General features: G+C 37.2%; 1 protein-coding gene across 1 annotated transcript; it reads left to right on the top strand.

The window, feature by feature from the left end:
• Nucleotides 1-833: 833 nt before the first annotated feature.
• asah2 (N-acylsphingosine amidohydrolase 2) lies at nt 834-20,663 on the top strand (the record flags this gene model as incomplete). Its single annotated transcript, XM_079846322.1, has 20 exons — nt 834-963; nt 2,971-3,080; nt 3,317-3,460; nt 5,048-5,224; nt 5,341-5,468; nt 7,049-7,126; nt 9,001-9,121; nt 9,413-9,538; nt 11,353-11,439; nt 11,527-11,631; nt 12,755-12,836; nt 12,943-13,058; nt 13,264-13,358; nt 13,464-13,503; nt 15,706-15,804; nt 16,970-17,065; nt 17,162-17,314; nt 17,688-17,744; nt 17,842-17,930; nt 20,065-20,663. 20 exons carry the CDS (start codon nt 834-836, stop codon nt 20,261-20,263), a joined length of 2,232 nt encoding a protein of 743 aa, XP_079702448.1. The 3' UTR covers nt 20,264-20,663.
• Nucleotides 20,664-24,226: the final 3,563 nt, after the last annotated feature.

The raw sequence follows: 24,226 nt of genomic DNA, 5'->3' as shown, positions 1-24,226 counted from the left end.
TGTGTGTGTGTGTGTGTGTGTGTGTGTGTGTGTGTGTGTGTGTGTGTGTGTGTGTGTGTGTGTGTGTGTGTGTGTGTGTGTGTGTGTGTGTGTGTGTGTGTGTGGACTGGTAATCATCACGTTATGGGGACAAAATGTCCCCACAAAGATAGCAATATCCGAAATCCTCATCCTTGTGGGGACATTTTTAGGTCCCCATGAGGAAAACATCTTATAAATCAGACTAAGTGATGTTTTTTGAAAATGTAAAATTGCAGAATGTCTCCTGTGAGGGTTAGGTTTAGGGGCAGGGGCAGTGTAGGGGGATAGAATATACGGTATGTACGGTATAAAAACCATTACGCCTATGGAAAGTCCCCATAAAAGATGAAAACACTACATGTGTGTGTGTGTGTGTGTGTGTGTGTGTGTGTGTGTTAAACCACACAACTGTTTTCAACATTTACAATAACAAGAAATTCTACATGAGAACCAAATCTGCATATTAAAATGATTTCTGAAGGATCGTACTGAGACATTGAAGAAAAACTTCAGCTTTGCTTTATTATATGTATTGTATTAAATGGTATTTAATATAATACATATAATAAACATATTTCAAAATATCACCTTTTATTATATTTTTGATTAAATAAATGCAGCGTTGGTTCATGGATATTAATGAACTAATGTACTTACTATCAGGTTAGGATTTGGTTTAGGGTTAGTTGCATATAATTATGCATCATTTATTGTAACTTAATGTAACGTGTAACAAGGACACTGTAAAATAAAGTGTTACCATATTTTGTATATTGCCTGACACGTATGTTCTGTGTGTCTCTCAGTGAAGAATGGCACGTAAGACTGTGTGCTGTCGTCTCAATGGTCTGGAGCTCTCGCTCATAGTTCTCTTCCTTTTGATGACAGCAGTGTCAGTGGGGCTTATTACGATCTTGGCCCTCAGAATGGATTCGGAAAAACGTAATTACACTTGGTTTAATTACACTTTTTAGAAAAAAGGTTCAATGGTGTTCTATAAAGAGCCTTACGGTTCTTGACTCTGGGTTCTATATAAGGAGAAATGTCTTGATTGCATCTTTCATGTTTAATGGGGTTCATGTTTAATGTTTCTAGTGACAAAGTATGTTCACGAGCTGTTTAATTCATAAAATGTCATTAAAATTAATTAAAACTAAATCCATAAAATGATCTCATGATGGAAACTTCTAATATGAAGCACATGACAGATCCATTTTATTCTATAATAAAATATAATATTCTATAATAATAAAATTATATATGGGTCAATGACATGACATGTATTTTTTTTTGTCTGAATTAATTTATATTATTATTATTGGTGCGACCGACCGTCCGAACGTACAAGCAGAAAACAAACCTGCAATAAAAAGGTTAATTTTCTCAGTAAAATTCTTAATCAAATAGTTTGGCATGATTTTACATTAAATTCCTTATAAATGAGGAGGGAAAATAGTGTATCAGTCCTATTTCAAAACTATTCTATTACTTAAAAAACTTTAGTCCGAAAAATTTACTTCTCCAAATGTCAGGGAGAGCGACCGACATAAAAATGCCATTTTATTCAATGTTACTTTAAGAAAACCATGTGACAGCATATGACATCACACAGAAGACCCCAGAGGACCCTTTGATGCAGTAACAATGTTAGTCACCCTCCCATAAATATTAGATCATTTGACATTTTTAAGTAATGATGAGGTTGATTCAACTTAAGTCAGGTGGTATGACCCCTGGAAAACTTTGAAAATGTGTTGTTATTATACAAATGTGTATTTGGTTTAAAAAATGTATGTATAACCTTGAGCATATGGTCAAACATTTGTATAGGTGTCCAAGTTAATGCCTGTTAGCAGTGTTGCCACAGTTACTTTGAAAAAGTAATCTGGTTACTGATGGCTGATTACTCCTTTAAAAAGTAACTTAGTTACTTTACAGATTACTTGATTTTAAAAGTAACTAAGTTAGATTACAAGTTACTTTATTTACCTACAACACCGTTTTTGACAACACTCACTTTATTGGAAGTGCATTTTTAACAGTAACGTCGACAATGTATCTCCTTTTTAATTGAAATTAAAAAATATTTCCTGAAATCTTTCTTGACTTCACTTAACATAAATACTCTCCCCAAGACGCAAAAATATTTTTATTAAGGGAAATTACAAAAATAGTAGCGCACAGTGATTTGGATAAATTACTTTAATCTGATTACTGGTTTGTAAATAGTAACGCGTTAGATTACTCGTTACTGGAAAAAGTAGTTAGATTACTGACATCACTGCCTGTTAGATTTGAATTGAGTTTGAAATGTCAGGTGGTGCGACCAGCAAATTTACATTTAAAAGTATCAGTTCCCGCTGCAATTGCAAAATGAAGTAAGAAATATAACCGTAAACGTTGTACAATGTATACAAATCATTTCTACAGTTAAAAACAAAACATAAAAAGTCCTTATGGAAAATTGGGTGTTTGAACACATAGAAAAATGTCCGTTTATATGAATTGGACAAAAAGGGCAATACATAAAGAAATGGAAAGGGAATTTACCATGTGATATGATTTTTAGACACTACAATGATTTATATGTATATTATTTTAAATGAACATATGGTCGCACCACCTGACATTTCCTGGGTGGTAAAATCAGAAATTTAGTTTAATAATGAATTCATGCGGCCTTAAAAGCTGTAAAACCAATATGAATCAACATCATACATTTTTTTGGACATAAAAATGCATTTTAAAACTGTCTTGCTTAAAATTATTATTTTTTTATCTTAAAAATCTTATTTGTCATTGACTCATATATCATAGACCTAAATGTATTTTTCTTGAGCAATAATATCAGCAAGCACTAGTGGTCTTAGACTTGGTTCCCAAGTGTAATTTGTCCATTCAGCTTATTGAAAAATCACTTTGTGTCTGGTTTGAATGTGTGTGAACCAGAAGAAGTGACTCCAGATGAACCGACCCCCACAGTAAATCCTCCGGAGAACCCGTATCTAATCGGTGTGGGTCGTGCAGACTGCACAGGGCCCGTGGCTGATCTGCCTATGGTTAGTTTCATTTTTTTAATATTCAGCTGATTTCTTAGATTTTGATCATTTGATTTGACTAAATCTATTGCCAGCTGTTCTGTTTGATTATTGGTGAGGCCATCATCTTTATGAGTTGTTAGAGTCTGATAATGTTTATGACTGTCCAGATTGATCAGATGGAATGATAAGAGGCAGATAAGGCCTTTAAGATTGTTGTGAATGCTGATGTTTTTGTATTTTTCTTCATGGGAAAGATGGGTTATGCAAATACTGAGCAGACGGCGAGAGGGATCCACACACGTCTTTTCAGTAGAGCCTTCATTGTGGATGACGGCGGTAAAAGAGTGGTGTTCGTCACTGCGGACATCGGCATGGTCTCTCAGAGACTGAGGCTAGAGGTAGTGCACACTACACTGACACATTCACATTAGTATGGCTTCTGATTACTGTATTAATGGTAAATGCTTACATATAAAGCACTTATATTATGAAAAGTTGCATATGGGCCATTGATGATGGTATTTTTTGTTTGTTTTTGCTTTTTTTGTTAGTTATTCAAAAATGAAAAAAAATGTAAAAACAAATTTTTATGAATGTAAAAGCATTTACTTTGAATCAAATTTTAGTCAGACATTGCTAGTAAATTTCACAAATTACAAAGAAATGGCATGAATGTGAAAATTTGTATAGAAAAACTGAAAACTTGAATTGTATTTTCCTGTAAATCATATATACTATATTACCAAAATACACTATATTGCCAAAACATGCTTCGCTGCATCCAAGCCTTACATCAAGTGCAATACAAAGCGTCAGATGCAGTGGTGTAAAGCACGCCGCCACTGGAGTGATGAATCACGCTTCTCTGTCTGGCAATCTGATGGACGAGTCTGGTTTCACCGGTTGCCAGGAGAACGGTACTTGCTTGACTGCATTGTGCCAAGTGTAAAGTTTGGTGGAGGGGGAGGGGGTTATTGTGTGGGGTTGTTTTTCAGGGGTTGGGCTTGGCCCCTTAGTTCCAGTGAAAGGAACTCTTAATGCTTCAGCATACCAAGACATTTTGGACAATTTCATGCTCCCAACTTTGTGGGAACAGTTTGGGGATGACCCCTTCCTGTTCCAACATGACTGCGCACCAGTGCACAAAGCAAGCTCCATAAAGACATGGATGAGCGAGTTTGGTGTGGAGGAACTTGACTGGCCTGCACAGAGTCCTGACCTCAACCCGATAGAACACCTTTGGGATGAATTCGAGCGGAGACTGTGAGCCAGGCCTTCTCATCCAACATCAGTGCCTGACCTCATAAATGCGCTTCTAGAAGAATGGTCAAAAATTCCGATAAACACACTCCTAAACCTTGTGGAAAGCCTTCCCAGAAGAGTTGAAGCTGTTAGAGCTGCAGAGGCTGGACCAACTCCATATTAAACCCCACGGATTAAGAACGGGATGTCATTAAAGTTCATGTGCATATAAAGGCAGGCGTCCCAAAACTTTTGGCAATACAGTGTGCGTGTGTATATGTGTGTGTATATGTATGCATGTTTGAAATACTGTTTTGTTGTTGTAAATAAAGCAAAGATTATTGGAGTTTTACATAGAGGCAGTATTTTTAAATATTATTTATAAGTTGAAATTTCTATGACCGTTTTTTAGGAACCCTGAGAAAACAAATATGATAGTTCAAAAACTTCAGATTTTTACACCTCTTCTCTTTTCTTTCTTAAAAAAAAAATATTATAAAAAATATAATTATATAATATATTATATTGTATTATATTTTATTAATTAATTAATTAATTTATTTATTTTATTAATTATATTATATACCACTTGACATTTTTGCAATCATTAAATACAATTTTGGTCCAAAATTGTATAAACAAAATGAATACAAGGGTCTTATGGCTCATGTGTTTCAAACTAGACTTTCTCCTTATAATCATCCCTGGCATTTGTTTATTTGTCTCTGTCTCATACATTTTAGGTTTTTCAAGAGCTAAAGGCGAAATATGGAGACCTGTACCGACAGGACAATGTGGTCATGAGTGGCACGCACACACATTCAGGCCTGGGAGGCTATTTCCAGTACACACTCTTTATGATCACCAGCAAAGGCTATATTAAGCCATCTATACAAGCCATCGTCAGTGGAATAGTCAAGGTATGCTTGTACTGGCAAACGCTAATTTGAAATACATTCCTGATATGTTGGCCTATATAATGCTTTGTAAATGCCTTCGACATGTCATTGATAATGATTTCTCTCCTCTCTGTTAGAGTATTGATATAGCTCATAGAAATATGAGACCTGGGCGAATTTTCATAAATAAAGGACAAATAGCCGACAGCAACTTGAACAGAAGCCCACATTCATACTTGAACAACCCTGAGGAGGAGAGAAACAGGTTTGTTTGTTTGCTGACATGCTCATATTGATCCAGCTGCTGTTTAAAAGAGCTGAAACCCACCAGTGTCAGAAATTGACTTTTGCTGTACTACTACTCCTACTATACACTCTAAAAATGCTGGATTGTTTTAACCCGATTTTTGGTAAAATATGGATAAACCCAACCATTGGGTTAAAAATTTAATTTAAACCAACGTTTGGGTTCGTCCATATTTGACCCAAAATTGGGTTGAAACAACCCAGAGTTTACTACTACTTCTACTAAAACTTAACACTTCAAGGTCTCATTTGTTAACACAAACTAACCATGAGCAACCATACTGTATTTTATTAACAATTGTTAGTTAACTGTTAGTTAATAAAAATGTTCTTGTTAGTTCACAGTGCATTAACTAACTAAACTGTTAACAGATACAACTTAAAGGGATAGTACACCCAAAAACACCCTAAACCTGTATGAATTTCTTTGTTCTGCTGAACACAAAGGAAGATATTTGGAAGAATATGGGTAGCCAAACCGTTGAGCTATGGAACCATTGACTTCCATAGTATGGAAAAAAAAATAGTATGGAAGTCAATGGTGCTCAACTGTTTGGTTACAAAAAATCTTCAAAATATCTTCCTCATTCATACAGGTTTAGAACAACTTGAGGGTGAGTAAATTATGACAGAATTTTCATTTTTGGGTGAACTATACTTTTAAAAATCTAGTAATAATTGAGATTATCTATAAGATTAATAAACGTTGTAGAAGTATTGTTCATTGTGTTAGCTAATGTAGTTAACTAACGTTAACAAATGAAACCTTATTGTAAAGTGTTACCTGTAATATAGTATTATTATTAATAATATTAAAGAAATATAATAATATTTACATTTTTGTAACTTTCTTGGTAATTAAAAAAAAAAAATTCCAAAATGACAAAAATCTTCATCTGGAAATAAAGAAATTAATTAATTCATTAACAAAATAAAATACAGAAAGTCTGTAAATAATGCATAAGACATAGACAGGGTTATTGTCACACACATATATTCCAATAACTTAAGGTTTAGAGTTACATTTCACAAATGCTTGTTTTTTTAACATTCTAGTATCTTTATATTTTTGTAATAGCTCTTGGAAAAAACACAAAATGTACAGGTTGACCGTTCTAAATTTATACTATGTATCGTATTGTAAAGTGAAAGCAAATTTGACATCTTTCTCACTTCTGATCAATGTAATCAATCTCTCAATATTTGTTCCTCTTTTGGGAAGTTTTTGTAGTTTATGTTCACCATATAGTTTACCCAACTATGGCGACTTCCGTTTGAAAACGGTCCATTATTGTAAGTTGGAATATTATTGTCACAATAGCATTTTTACGATTTCATTGTTTTGTCTCTCAAAATTGTTTTACAGTACAAATGTGTGACACAACTAGCCCCAATCTCTGTTAATGTATTAACTTTTTCATCAAAAATCACTTCATATTGGCTACACATTAAACAACACTCGCCTCTGAGACGATTAATACAGATTTCTTACAGCTGAAAGTCACTACAAGTTAATTTATGACTCTGTTTCCAACCCAGATATGAATTCAACACAGACAAGCAGATTGTCATCATGAAATTCACAGATCTGGATGGGGATGGCATGGGGTTGCTCAGGTATTATACACCTTTTACCATAGATATGTATACATAGATGACACATTCGACCGCTCCTGACACGTCGGCGCACCCGCCATTTTGGAACGGCCAGCTTGTTGTCACTCACATAAGAATCGATGATGCCACAACATTGCGTGTCTTCGGGTTGTAAAACCGCTGTTATTTAAAGTACTGATGAAATGAGATAACCTTTCACAGGTGAGAATGTGTTGGTTTATGTTTTTATATGTATTAACTCAATATTACAGGTTTTTACTCTACTAACATTTTAATATCGTGTTAGCTTGACGCCTTTATCTTGTATTGTGTTAGTTTAGCACAATCATCTACTGAAGTCTATTGCAGATATAGATATTTACACATGCGTCTAACTACAGTTCAGACGCTCAGTCAACTTGCTCTCGAATGTTCAAGGACTGGCTTTGACTGTTCCAAAATGGCGGATGGCGCGTATAGCGGCCCATATAAACAGCCGCTAATGAGGCTTCTACTATGTATATATACACTCACCTAAAGGATTATTAGGAACACCTGTTCAATTTCTCATTAATGCAATTATCTAATCAATCAATCAATCACATGGCAGTTGCTTCAATGCATTTAGGGGTGTGGTCCTGGTCAAGACAATCTCCTGAACTCCAAACTGAATGTCAGAATGGGAAAGAAAGGTGATTTAAGCAATTTTGAGCGTGGCATGGTTGTTGGTGCCAGACGGGCCGGTCTGAGTATTTCACAATCTGCTCAGTTACTGGGATTTTCACGCACAACCATTTCTAGGGTTTACAAACAATGGTGTGAAAAGGGAAAAACATCCAGTATGCGGCAGTCCTGTGGGCGAAAATGCCTTGTTGATGCTAGAGGTCAGAGGAGAATGGGCCGACTGATTCAAGCTGATAGAAGAGCAACTTTGACTGAAATAACCACTCGTTACAACCGAGGTATGCAGCAAAGCATTTGTGAAGCCACAACACGCACAACCTTGAGGCGGATGGGCTACAACAGCAGAAGACCCCACCGGGTACCACTCATCTCCACTACAAATAGGAAAAAGAGGCTACAATTTGCACGGGCTCACCAAAATTGGACAGTTGAAGACTGGAAAAATGTTGCCTGGTCTGATGAGTCTTGATTTCTGTTGAGACATTCAGATGGTAGAGTCAGAATTTGGCGTAAACAGAATGAGAACATGGATCCATCATGCCTTGTTACCATTGTGCAGGCTGGTGGTGGTGGTGTAATGGTGTGGGGGATGTTTTCTTGGCACACTTTAGGCCCCTTAGTGCAAATTGGGCATCGTTTAAATGCCACAGCCTACCTGAGCATTGTTTCTGACCATGTCCATCCCTTTATGACCACCATGTACCCATCCTCTGATGGCTACTTCCAGCAGGATAATGCACCATGTCACAAAGCTCGAATCATTTCAAATTGGTTTCTTGAACATGACAATGAGTTCACTGTACTAAAATGGCCCCCAAAGTCACCAGATCTCAACCCAATTGAGCATCTTTGGGATGTGGTGGAATGGGAGCTTCGAGCCCTGGATGTGCATCCCACAAATCTCCATCAACTGCAAGATGCTATCCTATCAATATGGGCCAACATTTCTAAAGAATGTTTTCAGCACCTTGTTGAATCAATGCCACGTAGAATTAAGGCAGTTCTGAAGGCGAAAGGGGGTCAAACACAGTATTAGTATGGTGTTCCTAATAATCCTTTAGGTGGGTGTATATGCCCTGTACATTAGAAAATCACAAGTTTCATTACAAACAGAGTATGATCTTAGGGTCTTCAAGTTAATTGACTTCTGCCAAATATACTGATAATTACTGCATTGGCAATTGATTCATTGGCTTTGCATCTGCCCTCAGCTGGTTTGCTGTCCATCCCGTCAGTATGAATAACACCAATCGCATGGTGAGCTCGGACAACCTCGGCTACGCATCCTATGCCTTCGAGCAAGAGAAAAACATTGGCTTTCTACCCGGTGAGGTAAAAGGTCATCCTTTTAATTAGTCCATCTCCCTCTGAGCTCCACCATCAAGGTTAATTGATTGTCTTTATTACTTGTAATCTACTCGAAGAGAATACAAGGACGTTTGTCACTTCAGAAAGTCAATAGTTCCCATGAGAATGCTGTAAGCACAGAGGAAGTTTAATGAAGATGGTTAATTAATGCTGTTATGCTTATGTTACCTTGACAGTTACGTTTTATTAGACTTTTTGAGTTGTGGACATTATGAAAAGCTCAGCGCCAACGCCTCACGGTCTGTTTACCTCCAGGGTCCTTTTGTTGCCGGCTTTTCCTCCAGTAATCTTGGAGATTCATCTCCCAATATTCGCGGCCCTGTCTGCGTGAACACGGGCGAGAAGTGTGACTACCTTAACAGCTCCTGCCCCGTCGGTGGAGTGAGTTATTATTACATACATGCTGTACTGTATATCAACAGGGTTGTGCATCATTTACTGTCAAACTGAACTGAGGATTTCTTTAATTTTTACACACAGCATATGTGGTATTTCCAGAATAGTTCAGTCTCTTAAAGGGATTTTTTTCCAAAAATGAAAATTCTGTCATTAATTACTCACCCCCGTGTTGTTCCAAACGAGTAAGACTTTCGTTCATCTTCAGCACACAAATTAAGATATTTTTGATGAAATCTGAGAGATTTCTGTTCCTCCATTGACAGCAACGCAACTACCACTTTTGAAGAGACCACTTTTCTCATAAAGAGATCGTAAAATCCATAATCCATATGAATTGAACGGTTTAATCCAAAGTTTCTGAAGAGGCTCGATCACTTTATAAGAGGAACAGATTAAATTTAGGCTTTTATTCACATTTTAACATTCATCAACTCCTCAGTTAAATGGAAGCTTAAGCATGTTCGCAGCACGTGCGAGAACCAATGAGGTTCATTCTCGTGTTACGCATCACATTTGAGCTTCCACAAGAACCAATGAGGTTCATTCTCGTGTTACGCAGCACGTTTGAGCTTCTGCAAGAACCAATGAGGTTCATTCTCGTGTTACACAGCATGTTTGAGCTTCTGCAAGAACCAATGAGGTTCATTCTCATGTTACGCAGCACATTTGAGCTTCTGCAAGAACCAATGAGGTTCATTCTCGGCTTACGCAGCACATTTGAGCTTCTGCAAGAACCAATGAGGTTCATTCTCGTGTTACGCAGCACTTTAGAGCTTCTGCAAGAACCAATGAGGTTCATCCTCGTGTTACGCTGCACGTTTGAGCTTCTGCAAGAACCAATGAGGTTCATTCTCGTGTTACGCATCACATTTGAGCTTCTGCAAGAACCAATGAGGTTAATTTTCATGTTACGCAGCACTTTAGAGCTTCTGTAAGAACCAATGAGGTTCATTCTCGTGTTACGCAGCACTTTAGAGCTTCTGCAAGAACCAATGAGGTTCATTCTCGTGTTACGCAGCACATTTGAGCTTCTGCAAGAACCAATGAGGTTCATTCTCATGTTACGCAGCACGTTTGAGCTTCTGCAAGAACCAATGAGGTTCATTCTCGTGTTACGGACGTTTGTTCTCACACGTCAAGCAGGCTCGGTTGAGGTTCTGTTTATGTTCGCTGATCAATTTAAATAAAAGCCTAAATAAAATCTGTTCATCATATAAAGCGATCCCATCTCTTCTAAAATTAGGACTCAATGGCTCAATTCATATGGATTTGTTTTACAATCTCTTCATGAACTTTTTGAAGTGTCAAAGTGGTAGTTGCATAGCTGCCAATTGAGGGAGAAAGCTCTCAGATTTCATTAAAAAGATCTTTAATTTTGTTCTGAAGATGAACGAAAGTCTTACGGTTTTGGATCGACATGAGGTTGAGTAATTAATGAAAGAATTTTCTTTTTTTGGGTGAACTATCCCTTTAAGTACCACCTACCACTATTTTTATCTTTAATTCTTTCTCCTTTTTTTCTCTCTCAACTTGAAACTAGAAAATTCTTGTTGCGGGATTGTGAAATTGCATTCCAGTAAATTTCTATTTTCTGTCATTCCAGTTCAATACAGTCACTCCATTTATTTTATTTGATATACTCTATCAGTCAAAAGTTTGAATAATTAAGGTTTTTTATTTCTTTGAAAGAAGTATCTTATGATCTCTCTTTCTAACTTTAACCCTGTATTTCAAAACAATTGTAGACACTTGGAAATATTCACTCACCAGTTCTAATTCACATTGCCTTTCAATAGAAAAAAGCTTGCATAGCTTTTGGGCCGGGTGAGGACATGTTTGAAAGCACCAGGATCATAGGAGAGAACATGTATAAAAAAGCAAAGGTGTGCGTCACTTCTCATATTCCTTGATTCTTATGAGTGTCTGTGCAGCATGAGTGCTCTTCTTCACCTCGTGAATTTGTTCTGCAGGAGCTGTACAGCAGTGCAAAGCAGGAGTTACACGGGCCGGTTTACGGTGCACATCAGTGGGTCAACATGACCGATGAGACTGTCCCAATAAACTCCACTCATACAGTGAGTACAGGGTTCCTGTGCACAAAATACGGGTAATGAAACCAGGAACATGCACTAACACTAACAAGTAAAAAAAAATTGTACAACACTTTTCACAATATTGTTTTAAAGCAGCTTTACTTTTTTCATCCTGTTGACTTTATACATTTAGACAATTATATGTGTATGCACAAGACTAGTGAGACACTTACCAACTTCTGTAAACTGTAAAAGGGATGCGACATAATGATCCATAAAGCACTGTTAGGAATTATTGAACAAACTTCACACTCAGGAATTACATACGTTAATCTACCCTAACAAGTATTACTATCTCAAAAGGGCAATTTATACAACTTCAAAATTAAAAATCACATATTTTGCACTGCATAATTCCTGTAAGTGCTTTTAATATTAAATACAAGCCTCTTAATTCTGCTTTTAACCCTCTAAAATGTCTTTCCTCGTGGACTGAAATTGTAAGTGCATCACCATAAACACAGTTTTCCTGTTTTTTCAAACTAAAGGAAGAGTTCAAATGATATTCTATGGTTATCAGCAGACTGTCACAGATGCTGTCTGTAGACCTTAAATGCATAGTTCACCCAAATATGAAAATTATGTCATCATTTACTCACCTTCAAGTTGTTCCAAATCTGTATGAATTATTTCTTCCGTTGAACAAAAAATAAGATATTTTGAAGAGCAAACAGCTGATGGACCCCACTGACTTCCATAGTATGGAAAAAACAATACAATGTTGTTTTTACCAACATTCTTCAAAATATCTTATTTTGTTTTCAGCAGAAGAGAGACATTCATACAGGTTTGGAACAACTTGAGGGTGAATAAATGGACAGATTTTTCATTTTTGAGTGATCTATCCCTTTAACATGTATACAGTAGCGTGGTTAAACACCTGTTAATACATGCAGCTGGTTTTGTCTTTTGCAAATTTCATGTGAAATGACACCTTTACAATGCCACTGAAGAGCAAAGTGACATATTTCAGAGAAAAAAACAATTGTGCATAAGTGTGCACACCCCTGATCGTGTACTTCACTGAAGCATCCTTTGAAACAGAGGCGCACTGTAGAATCAGAAAACTGTGCAAACTTCATGCTGACACGCTTTCTGTCACCAGGGACGGACGTGTAAACCTGCTCTGGGCCACAGTTTTGCCGCTGGTACAACTGATGGAGGAGGAGAATTCAACTTCATACAAGGTAAGGAGATAGGCAAATAGCTATGTCACAAGATTGGCAAGTACTTTGACAGTTCTTATTGTTGTTACATATCTGATAATCATGGCTATTTTTTTCTTGTCACCAGGGGATACAGAGGGAGACCCCTTTTGGGATGGCATAAGAGATGCACTTGTGGGACCCCCGTCTAACGAGTCCATGGCTTGCCATCGGCCTAAACCCATCCTCTTCAGCACCGGGGAGGTATACATAAAGCTCAAAAACAAACAGAATAACAAAATCTGATAATACAATACATTATCTTTTGTTATAAACAAAAGATAACAATGTGGCAATCACTCCAGAATTGGCTCAGTGCTTGACAATGGCTAATGGAAAGTACTGATAAGACACACTTGATTGTTTAATTTGTTTTGAAATAATAACAGCGATTGCCGTTTTCATGCAGCTGGATACACCGCTCCCATGGCATCCAGCCATTGTGGACGTTCAGATCCTCACTATTGGCTCTTTGGCCATAGTTGCAGTCCCTGGAGAATTCACGTGAGTTCTGTTGATTTGCAAAAGCAGCAGCTGTGTTAATATAGGAAAAAAGTGGCTCCATAACCAATCAATATTGTTCAGCTCAAGTTGTCTTCAATGTTCTAGTACCATGTCAGGGAGAAGGATACGGGAGGCAGTCAAAAAGGTGAGAACTGCACATACACTCTTGGTCAAAAGTTTAGAAATATTTTTTTTTCTTTCTCTTATGCTCAACAAGGATGCATTTGTTTGAAAATTGTAATGCTAAATGTATTCCTGTAATTGCAAAACTTAATTTTCAGCATCATTACTACAGTCGTCTTGTCTGGCTATCACCAGACCAAGCTCAGTCTTAAGATTGAACATTAGTCTGGGTAGTCTTCTCTGTATTTTCTACTGCACTAGAGGTTTGATCAACGGGCATAGTCCAAATGACTCTGTACGCAATTGGATAGTCCTTCAACCAATCAGACCAACGATCCATCACTTCTCTATCCGTCATTGTGTTAAACCCGCCAATAGCGCGCCAGGTGGATAAGCCGGTTTGTGATTGGTCCCAGCAAATTTGTAACGGAAGCAGGATAAAAATATGTACAGGTTTCCAGCCTGAGCTGCAGGGCGAAATCAAATCGCCGACAGATCGGGCTGGGTGTACCCAGTCTAACAGTCTTCAGATCTGTCAGAAATCATTCTAATATGCTGATTTGCTATAATTGTCTTTACTGTCAATCAGTTTAATGCATCCTTGCTGATTAAAAATGTATTTCTTCTTTCCCTTAAAAAAAAAATCTTACTTAGCCCAAACATTTGAATGGCAGTGTATCAGAATTTCCACAAAAATACTAAGCAATGACAATGTAGTTGTTTTCAACATACAACACAAAGATAAAACCTTTTCATATCTTCAATATATTCAATATTTAAAGGAACATGCCAACTTTTTGGGACTTTAGCTTATTCACCATATCCCCCAGAGTTAGATAAGTCCATACATAACATTCTCATAACCATAACTCTGTCTGACACACTCACTGCTAGCCTAGCTTAGCACAAAGACTGGAGGTAAATGGCTCCAGCTAGCCTACTGCTCAATAAGTGACAAAATAACGCCAACATTTTCCTATTTACATGTTGTGATGTGTGTAGCTACATCGTGTACTAAGACTGACTGAAAATGAAAAGTTGCGATTTTCTAGACCGATATGGCTAGGAACTATTCTCTCATTCCTGTGTAATAATTAAGGAACTTCGAGCCGTACCATGAGTGCAGCGGTGCAATGATATTATGCAGCACCTGAAAATAGTCCCCAGCGCTCTCTGTGCAAGCAGATTGTCACGTTGTGTAGCGGACCCTGTCCGAATGATGGCCAGACTTTACTGATGTTTCATAGAGTTTATTGAAACCGTTTGATCTCCAAAAAATCACTGTAAGAGCTGAACAAATAAAGCAAAGAAGTGCGCATTAACACCTCGTACACAAACTCTCTCTCTTCATAGCATTATCATTAACATACAGCGAAATACACAAAAATACTCATTACAGATGACAGTAAACAAGAACATACCTTTCTGCCTTTTCGGGGGGTGCTTAACAAACTGCAAACTTTAAATCTGCCTAACCACTCCGATGAACCGCGAGCTCTCACTATCTTTCCGTAGACCACAACATCCGTCAAAATAAAAGTCCCTACTTATTAAGACAGATAATGCAGACCTTAAACCTATTTAAACACACAGAAATGTCAAAAATGTACACAAAAAACTAATTATAAGATAAATCACAATGGAGTCTGTTACACGTTGGTTATGTTGATGGAAGTTAGCCTATTTTCAGGTGCTGCATAATATCATTGCGCCGCTGCACTCATGGTACGGCAGTAAAATTCCTTGATCATTACGCAGGAATGAGAGTATAGTTCCTAGTCATATCGGTCTAGAAAATCACAACTTTTAATTTTCCGTCTGTCTTAGTACGCAATGTAACTATACACATCACAACATGTACATGTTCACAGAAAATGTTGGCGTTATTTTGACAATTATTGAGCAGTAGGCTAGCTGGAGCCATTTACCTCCAGTCTTTGTGCTAAGCTAGGCTAGCAGTGAGTGTGTCAGACAGAGTTATGGCACACACGGAGATGAGAATGGTATGTATGGACTTATCTAACTCTGGGGGATATGGGGAATAAGAAAAATTCCTAAAAGTCCACGTGTTACTTTAATGGTATCAAACCTGGCACAACAGGTTGACACACACCATTTATGAATCCGAATAGGAATTAGATTATTCAAAATTCTCTCTTTTTTTACTGTATTCAGTTATGTTAAATACATTTTTTTAAAAACATGTATCACATGATTTTCATAGGAGTTGGAGGTGCAAGAGTCTTTCAGTAATGCAGAGGTGGTCGTCGCTGGTCTCTGCAACATCTACACCCACTACATCACTACATATGAAGAGTATCAGGTATGCTTCAGTTTTAGTCCTGACCACCGACCATTGATCACCGTCGTGGTATCAAAAGGATAGTTCACCCAAAAATTTAAATTCTGTCAATAATTACTCACCCCCATGTTGTTCCAAACCCAACTTTTGCTCATCTTCAGAGAGCTTTCTGTCCCTCCAGCAGTTTAGTCCAAATTTTCTGAAGAGACTCGATCACTTTATATGATGAACAGATTGAATTTAAGCTTTTATTCACATATAAACATTGATAATTTAACATAAACAGAGGCTCAACCTGCTTGACGCACGAGACCAAACCTCTTGCAGAAGCTCAAACGTGCTGTGTATCACGAGAATTAACCTCATTGGTTCTTGCAGAAGCTCAAACGTAACACCAGAATGAACCTCATTGGTTCTTGCAGAAGCTTAAACGTGCTGTGTATCACGAGTATTAACCTCATTGGTTCTTGCAGAAACTCAAACGTAACACCAGAATGAACCTCATTGGTTCTTGCAGAAGCTTAAACGTAACACCAGAATGAACTTCATTGGTTCTTGCAGAAGCTCAAATGTAACACCAGAATGAACCTCATTGGTTCTTGCAGAAGCTCAAATGTAACACGAGAATGAACCTCATCGGTTCTTGTAGAAGCTGAAATGTAACACGAGAATGAACCTCATTGGTTCCTGTAGAAGCTGAAATGTAACACGAGAATGAACCTCATTGGTTCCTGTAGAAGCTGAAATGTAACACAAGAATGAACCTCATTGGTTCTTGCAGAAGCTCAAACGTGCTGCGTAACATGAGAATGAACCTCATTGGTTCTTGCAGAAGCTCAAATGTGCTGTGTAACACGAGAATGAACCTCATTGGTTCTTGCAGAAGCTCAAATGTGCTGTGTAACACGAGAATGAACCTCATTGGTTCTTGCTGAAGCTCAAACGTAACACAAGAATGAACCACATTGGTTCTTTTTCATCAAAAGTATCTTCATTTGTGGCGAAAATGAATGAAAGTCTTAGGGGTTTGGAAAGACATGAGGGTGAGTAATTAATTCAAGAATTTTCATTTTTGGGTGAACTATCCCTTTAACATGGTGCTCCAAGGTACATAAACATGTCAAAATGAGATGACAGACATGATGTGTTATTTGTCTTTTCAAATGGTTTTCTTCTTCTCTTACAGATCCAGCGATATGAGGGCGCATCCACCATTTTTGGCCCTCACACTCTCTCGGCTTATATCCAGCGCTTCAGAGGACTGGCCAAAGCTATTGCTCATGTAACGCTCCACCTTCCATTGCCTTGCAGTGATTTGTAACTTTTTGATGAACTTAAATGATCTGGCTGATCTCACGAATGAACCAATCTTCCACAGGGAACAATAGGAGAGTTGCCCAAGGGTCCAGAACCCCCTTTCTTTGATGAAGACAAACTTTTTAATCAAATGACGGACCCCGTGGCAGATTTAGCACCAACTAACACCACCTTTGGTGATGTCTTAAAGCAGGTTGACCCTGTCTATAAAGTGGTAGGTCAATAATTGTGATGTACATGCAGTAAAGTTATGGTCACGAACCTCGACAAAATTTTGTGGGCGAAATCCAGTCATTTCAATAGGAATGAAAATTTTGCATGAGGGCGAATAAGTTCCCTTATGCAGATTTGGCTCATTTTCAAGTAGGTCACATATTTCACATAATTCCCATATTTGCTGTACTGACCAACAGAAAGCTGCTTGTTTTGAAAGTAACTTCTGTGTTGGCAGTTCAGACATTTTTGCCCGCAAAATTTCACTGAAATATCATTAATGTGACTAACATTTTACTGAAATGATTGAAGTCTAAGCTTGCAACATACTTAAGCTTGCTATTATAAATTGACAAGATTTATTTATTCTAAAGGGAGAAATCGCATCTGTCACATTTGTTGCTGGAAACCCGAGACACTCTGGAGATATTGTGAGTTCTTTAGTAGCAATAACCATACAGTAATCTTTTGCAAAACATGCTCTTTTATGCATGAGATATAACTAATCTGTGGTTATTATGATATCAGAGAGATAAGACACTCGTCACTGTGGAGATGTTTCACAATGACACCAACATATGGGAAATAATTCACACGGATGCATCATGGGAAACAAGGTAATGTTATTTCTACATACTTTATACAATATGTGTTTTTTTAAATGTTCTCTGTGCTAATGTTTATATATCATATTGATTTGTATCATTCTATACTTTGAGCTTGTGTTAATGAAGCTGACAGTATCTCTCAAGGTCTGTCCCCCGATAAGGCAAACGCTGAGTCAAGGTCTTATCACTTATTATATAGCCAATTCAATCCTCGGGCCGAAATCCACAATCCTCAATCACTTGTAGATTAGACAACATTGTACAGATTCTGTACATGTATACTGACATAATTGGCAAAGGTAAAACGCAAGTACGTCAGTAACACTGAAACGAAGAAAATGGCTTCAAGGTTTTTTGATTGAATGTTGATCGGTTTTCAAACTCTGTTTCCCTCAATCTGAGCGTAGCCAAATCTGTCTGTAATATAAAATAGTGTAAAAAATGTTAAATGATAACAATTACATACATATGGCCTACTATAATAGCAAAGATTCTGACTTATTTGGAAACACTTTACAATAAGGTTGTATTAGTTAACATTAGTTAACATGAACTAACCATGAACACCTCTCTTCAGCATTAGAACTTTGTTAATGTTAGTTAATAAAAATACAGCTGTTCATGGTTTTTGCTTGTTAGTTCACAGTGCATTAACTAATGTTAGCAAGATTTTAATAATGTATTAGTAAATGTTGAAATTAACATTAACCTCTTAAGCTCTGGGGCCATTTTTGGGATTTCCGCCTGGATTTTGCCTACCCAAATTGAAAAGCTTCCCATACCCACAAATAAATTAAAGGAAACCCTTTGAAGTTCGGAAAAGGGTTTCCACCACACCCCCGACCCCCCAAAAAAGTATCATTTTGTATGCAAGATTTATGGAACAAATGGATCTGAAGGGATCCCCCCCCAATACCAATATACAGTGGTATAAATGCAATATCCCAGTGTCATTGAATTCTTGGTAAGGGGCAGACAGAAATTACATTAAAAAGGTCATATTCCTCCATTTAGATTCATTTGAATAAATCTTGCATACATGATCCAGACAAAAATCTTTTTACCAGTAAATCTTTTTTCCAGTATTTTCTGGAATTTAGTGGAAACAGCCCAAACTGTCTGCAGGGTGCTAGAGCACACAGGGCACACAGAGTTACACACCTTCAAAACTGAATTTATAACCAAAAAAAAATCAAAAAGTGCCTCTTTTTTTGAGCTCAGACAAAATATACTTACATGTTTATCACTTTTAGCAGTGTTTTATGTAACTTCAAAGGGTTTCCTGTAAAATGACACAAATCTTGAATTTAGACCACTGGATGTGGATATGGGAAGCTTTTCAATTTGGGTAGGCCAAATACAGGCGGAAATGGTACCAGAGTAATTTAGTGTAAATAAGTTACTTTTTGTAAAACAAATGCCAAAGGGATGCATATCTCCAGAAAGTAGAGACTCTGAGCTTTCAAATGGTACCACATATGAGACCTCCTCCACAGACATTTAAAATTGAAAGTATATACATGACGATGTCATTCCAAACCCTATACATATAGTTTTATTTTTACCAGCTGAGAACTCACGAAGAGCTCATAAAATGTTCAAAACATTCAAAACAACACCAGGATTTCCTCCGTTGTATGCAGAAACGAAGATCTGCTGCAAAGAGACGGCAGTTCATGCTCGTCGGACCAAATATTGATGAGGCACTTTACCTCCTCGTTGCTCCACGTTTGCCCTCTACTCATTTTGGATACACCGATCTTTCCGCGTCGTCAAATCAGCTGACTTGAAGCGTCGCATCTTGTGACAGCACGTCCTGTTTTTGGTTCGTTTACATGTCTTTGGTCCGTGTTGCGTTCATATATCAATCGAACCGCACCAGAGTTCATTTGGAAGCGGACCGAGGCCCATCGGCCCGCTTGTTTGGTGCGCACCAGGGTTCGGATGGCAGCGTTCACATTATGTTCAAATGAACCACACTAACCGAGCAATCGCACCAGGGTTCGTTTTAATCGAACCAAACAGTGGTTAACAAAGATAAATAAAAGCTTTATAAGTGCAGTTCATTATTAGTTCATGTTAACTAATGTAGTTAACTAATGAACCTTATTGTAAAGTGTTACCACTTATATTTTGTAACCAGGTTTTACTGGAATAAAGGATTGGGCGGCCGGAGTCAGTCAAAAGTGGAGTGGCACATCCCGCTCAGAGCGCAGACAGGAACCTACCGGATTCAACACTTTGGACACTTCAAACAATCCATTGATAACAACACCATCATCACGCCATATGTGGGCACCTCTGATGCTTTCAAAGTCACCAAAAGTTTTTACTACTTTTGATCAGTGCATCACTGAGGAAGAACATTAGATGCTGTAGAATATTAGCTGCTCAGTCTGCATCAATCTGTAAAATAATGCTGTTGTCTAGGGTAAACTTTCATATGTAACGAGGGTATACGTCAAATGCACAAACATTGACCTTTCTGCCTTTTTTTTTATTTCTAAGGTAAAGTAGTTGTTTGGTGAAGTAGCCTATATCTTTTCCAGTCCTAACTTCTGATTGGTCTCTATACTGCTAAAATACACAATATACAGTTTTCACAATATTGTACAGCACACACAGAGGCAAACTATTAAAGTTAGGTAGGTATGTCTTCTCAACTTTCAGTTGTTTTAAACTGTGCTCTAGAAACACATTTGACGTTGACATTGAATGTATTTAATAAAATCATGTAGGCCTATTTGTGTCCTATTATTTTAATTATGCACTAATTGTTTTGTAGATGTATATAGCAAGCACCTTGCAAGCGGAAGAACAAAATGGCTCAATGAAGAATAACCAGTCTTAATGATAATAATAAGACTTAACTATAGTGACTAGTTCACCCAAACATAAAAATCCTGTCAATAATTACTCACCCTCAGGTTGTTCCAAACCCAACTTTTGTTCCCTGACAATCATTTTTGGCTTGAGAAAGCCAAAGCACGTCTGTTCGATATAAATAAGTTAAGTCCGATACTATAGCAACAGTAGACACCGGTGCGTTTTCTTTCAGAATCATCAAAAGGAAAAAGTTCCGTATAAAGAGAACAAAGAAGGCTTTTCTTTCTATTCCGTGACGAAAAGTTAGTGTAGGATTAGTTGGAAAAGTGCATGATATTCTAGTCTCTCCATGGAAGCATTGCATGTTTAATGCCTGGAACACTTTAATAAGGTTGTGTAGCCATTAACATTATCCTACACAATAGTTAGCATTAATTAACAATCATTTTAAAGCCTTTTTAAATATTGGAAATTGTACATTTCTAAAAATGCACCTTTTATAGGCTATTAAAATAAAGTGTGTAATAATAAAAAAGTAATAATATGAACAAACATTAAAAATGGACAGAAGTTTTTTTTCGCCCACTCTCTGACCTCCTGAAGGCCGCTGTGTAATTCACACCCTGACTAAGAAATATTGGGGGAAGCATTTTAATAATCCTATGAATGCATGTAAAAAAATTTTATCAAAATTATCGAATCACATCGAATTTGAATGTGAATCGTTCTGAATTGGCAAAAATCGTTCTTGAATCGAATTGAAAACCTGTTAATCGTGAATCGAATCGATTCTCTGCATACCCAAAGATGAGAGGAGGCAGCTCTATGATTGGATATGATCGGTTATTTTTTTATGGTCTATCTATGGTTATGATTGGTTTGTGTGATAAATCCCGCCTCTTGTTTTCGTGCGTGTTCTCATCGGCCTGAATGAGTCATGGCAATTGGGAAGACTAATTAAAAAGTAAGTAAAGAACTCAGCCATTTCACCGCTTTGTCACGTCAAACTTGACATGATGACTGTGGGGGTTTAGCTTGGGGGTAATTAAAGGTACATCTTCGTGTCTGTGACCAGTACAAACTTGCTGAAAATAAGTGGACTATTAAAAAGAAAAGCTTATAATTATGGTACAATGGGGTTAAAGTCACACCTTATGAAAAATTAGCTTTTCACTCCTCCCATAGTGTATGATTGCAGAAAAAATATATACAGGTGCTTGTCATATAATTAGAATATCATCAAAAAGATTTATTTCACTAATTCCCTTCAAAAAGTGAAACTTGTATATTATATTAATTCATTACACACAGACTGATATATTTCAAATGTTTATTTCTTTTAATTTTGATGATTATATCTGACAACTAAGAAAAATCCCAAATTCAGTATCTCATATCTCATATTCATAAAATTTGAATATTGTGAAAAGGTTCAATATTGAAGACACCTGGTGCCACACTCTAATCAGCTAATTAACTCAAAACACCTGCAAAGTGTTTCATTAACACACCTGCTCTCAGTCCAGTTCTGTAGGCTACACAATCATGGGGAAGACTGCTGACTTGACAGTTGTCCAAAAGACGACCATTGACACCTTGCACTAGGAGGGCAAGACACAAAAGGTCATTGCAAAAGAGGCTGGCTGTTCACAGAGCTCTGTGTCCAAGCACATTGATAGAGAGGCGAAGGGAAGGAAAAGATGTGGTAGAAAAAAGTGTACAAGCAATAGGGATTACCGCACCCTGGAGAGGATTGTGAAACAAAACCCATTCAAAAATGTGGGGGAGATTCATAAAGAGTGGACTGCATCTGGAGTCAGTGCTTCAAGAACCACTACGCACAGACGTATGCAAGACATGGGTTTCAGCTGTCGCATTCCTTGTGTCAAGCCACTCTTGAACAACAAACAGCGTCAGAAGCGTCTCTCCTGGGCTAAAGACAAAAAGGACTGGACTGCTGCTGAGTGGTCCAAAGTTATGTTCCCTGATGAAAGTAAATTTTGCATTTCCTTTGGAAATCAGGATCCCAGAGTCTGGAGGAAGAGAGGAGAGGCACACAATCCACATTGCTTGAGGTCCAGTGTAAAGTTTCCACAGTCAGTGATGGTTTGGGGTGCCATGTCATCTGCTGGTGTTGGTCTGTGTTTTTTTGAGGTCCAAGGTCAACGCAGCCATATACCAGGAAGTTTTAGAGCACTTCATGCTTCCTGCTGCTGACCAACTTTATGGAGATGCAGATTTCATTTTCCAACCTGCACACAGTGCCAAAGCAACCAGTACCTGGTTTAAGGACCATGGTATCCCTGTTCTTAAGTGGCCAGCAAACTCGCCTGACCTTAACCCCATAGAAAATCTATTGGGTATTGTGAAGAGGAAGATGCGATATGCCAGACCCAACAATGCAGAAGAGCTGAAGGCCACTATCAGAGCAACCTGGGCTCTCATAACACCTGAGCAGTGCCACAGACTGATCGACTCCATGCCACGCTGCATTGCTGCAGTAATTCAGGCAAAAGGAGCCCCAACTAAGTATTGAGTGCTGTACATGCTCATACTTTTCATGTTCATACTTTTCAGTTGGCCAAGATTTCTAAAAATCCTTTCTTTGTATTGGTCTTAAGTAATATTCTAATTTTCTGATATACTGAATTTGGGATTTTCCTTAGTTGTCAGTTATAATAATAACATTTGAAATATATCAGTATGTAAACATTGAAATATATCAGTATGTGTGTAATAAATGAATAAAATATACAAGTTTCACTTTTTGAATGGAATTAGTGAAATAAATCAACTTTTTGATGATATTATAATTATATGACCAGCACCTGTATGTTTCTATTGAACATTTATGGAGCAACAGATTTTGTGTGAAAATAAATCATAAAAGTGGTTTATTTTGTTTAAAAATCTTATAAACACATGGGGTGGCAAGGGGGTAAAAGGCTCACCAGCATGGGGGAAAAGACACACACAGTATTGATACAAACACTTTAGCTAAAATAATTTTTAATCATGTCTAAGTTCATAATTGTCCAAAGCAATTACTTTAGCAATTTTCTGTTTGTTTTGATAAATAAAATAATTTATTTTTGTACAATGATGTCATTAAAATATGTTAATATAGAAATATCTTTAAAAAATATTTGAACAAAATCATTTTAAAAAGTAAAGATTCTAAAGTAATTCTAAAAGATCCCATAATAATTCAATATAGAGTTACAGTAGTAACAATAAATTATATTTTATTATATGATATTATGTAATTTTTTAAAGTAAATATGATGGTTTCATTATAAATATGGTGATTAGGTGGACACCCAACTTATTATATGATATTTCCCATCTGAATCTAACCATGTCATGTCAACAAATGGAAAAGTCATCCATGCTGTTTATTATCATGTTAAATATGTAAAACAAGTGCCTTTAAGCCTTACAGCAATGGCGCCTTTTACCCCAAATACCATACTTTTACA

This window comes from Gobio gobio (assembly GCF_949357685.1).
Source record: "Gobio gobio genome assembly, chromosome: 20".
Lineage (NCBI taxonomy): Eukaryota > Metazoa > Chordata > Actinopteri > Cypriniformes > Gobionidae > Gobio > Gobio gobio.
Note: the sequence above shows the minus strand (reverse complement) of the source record. Positions and strands in the feature narration are given on the sequence as shown.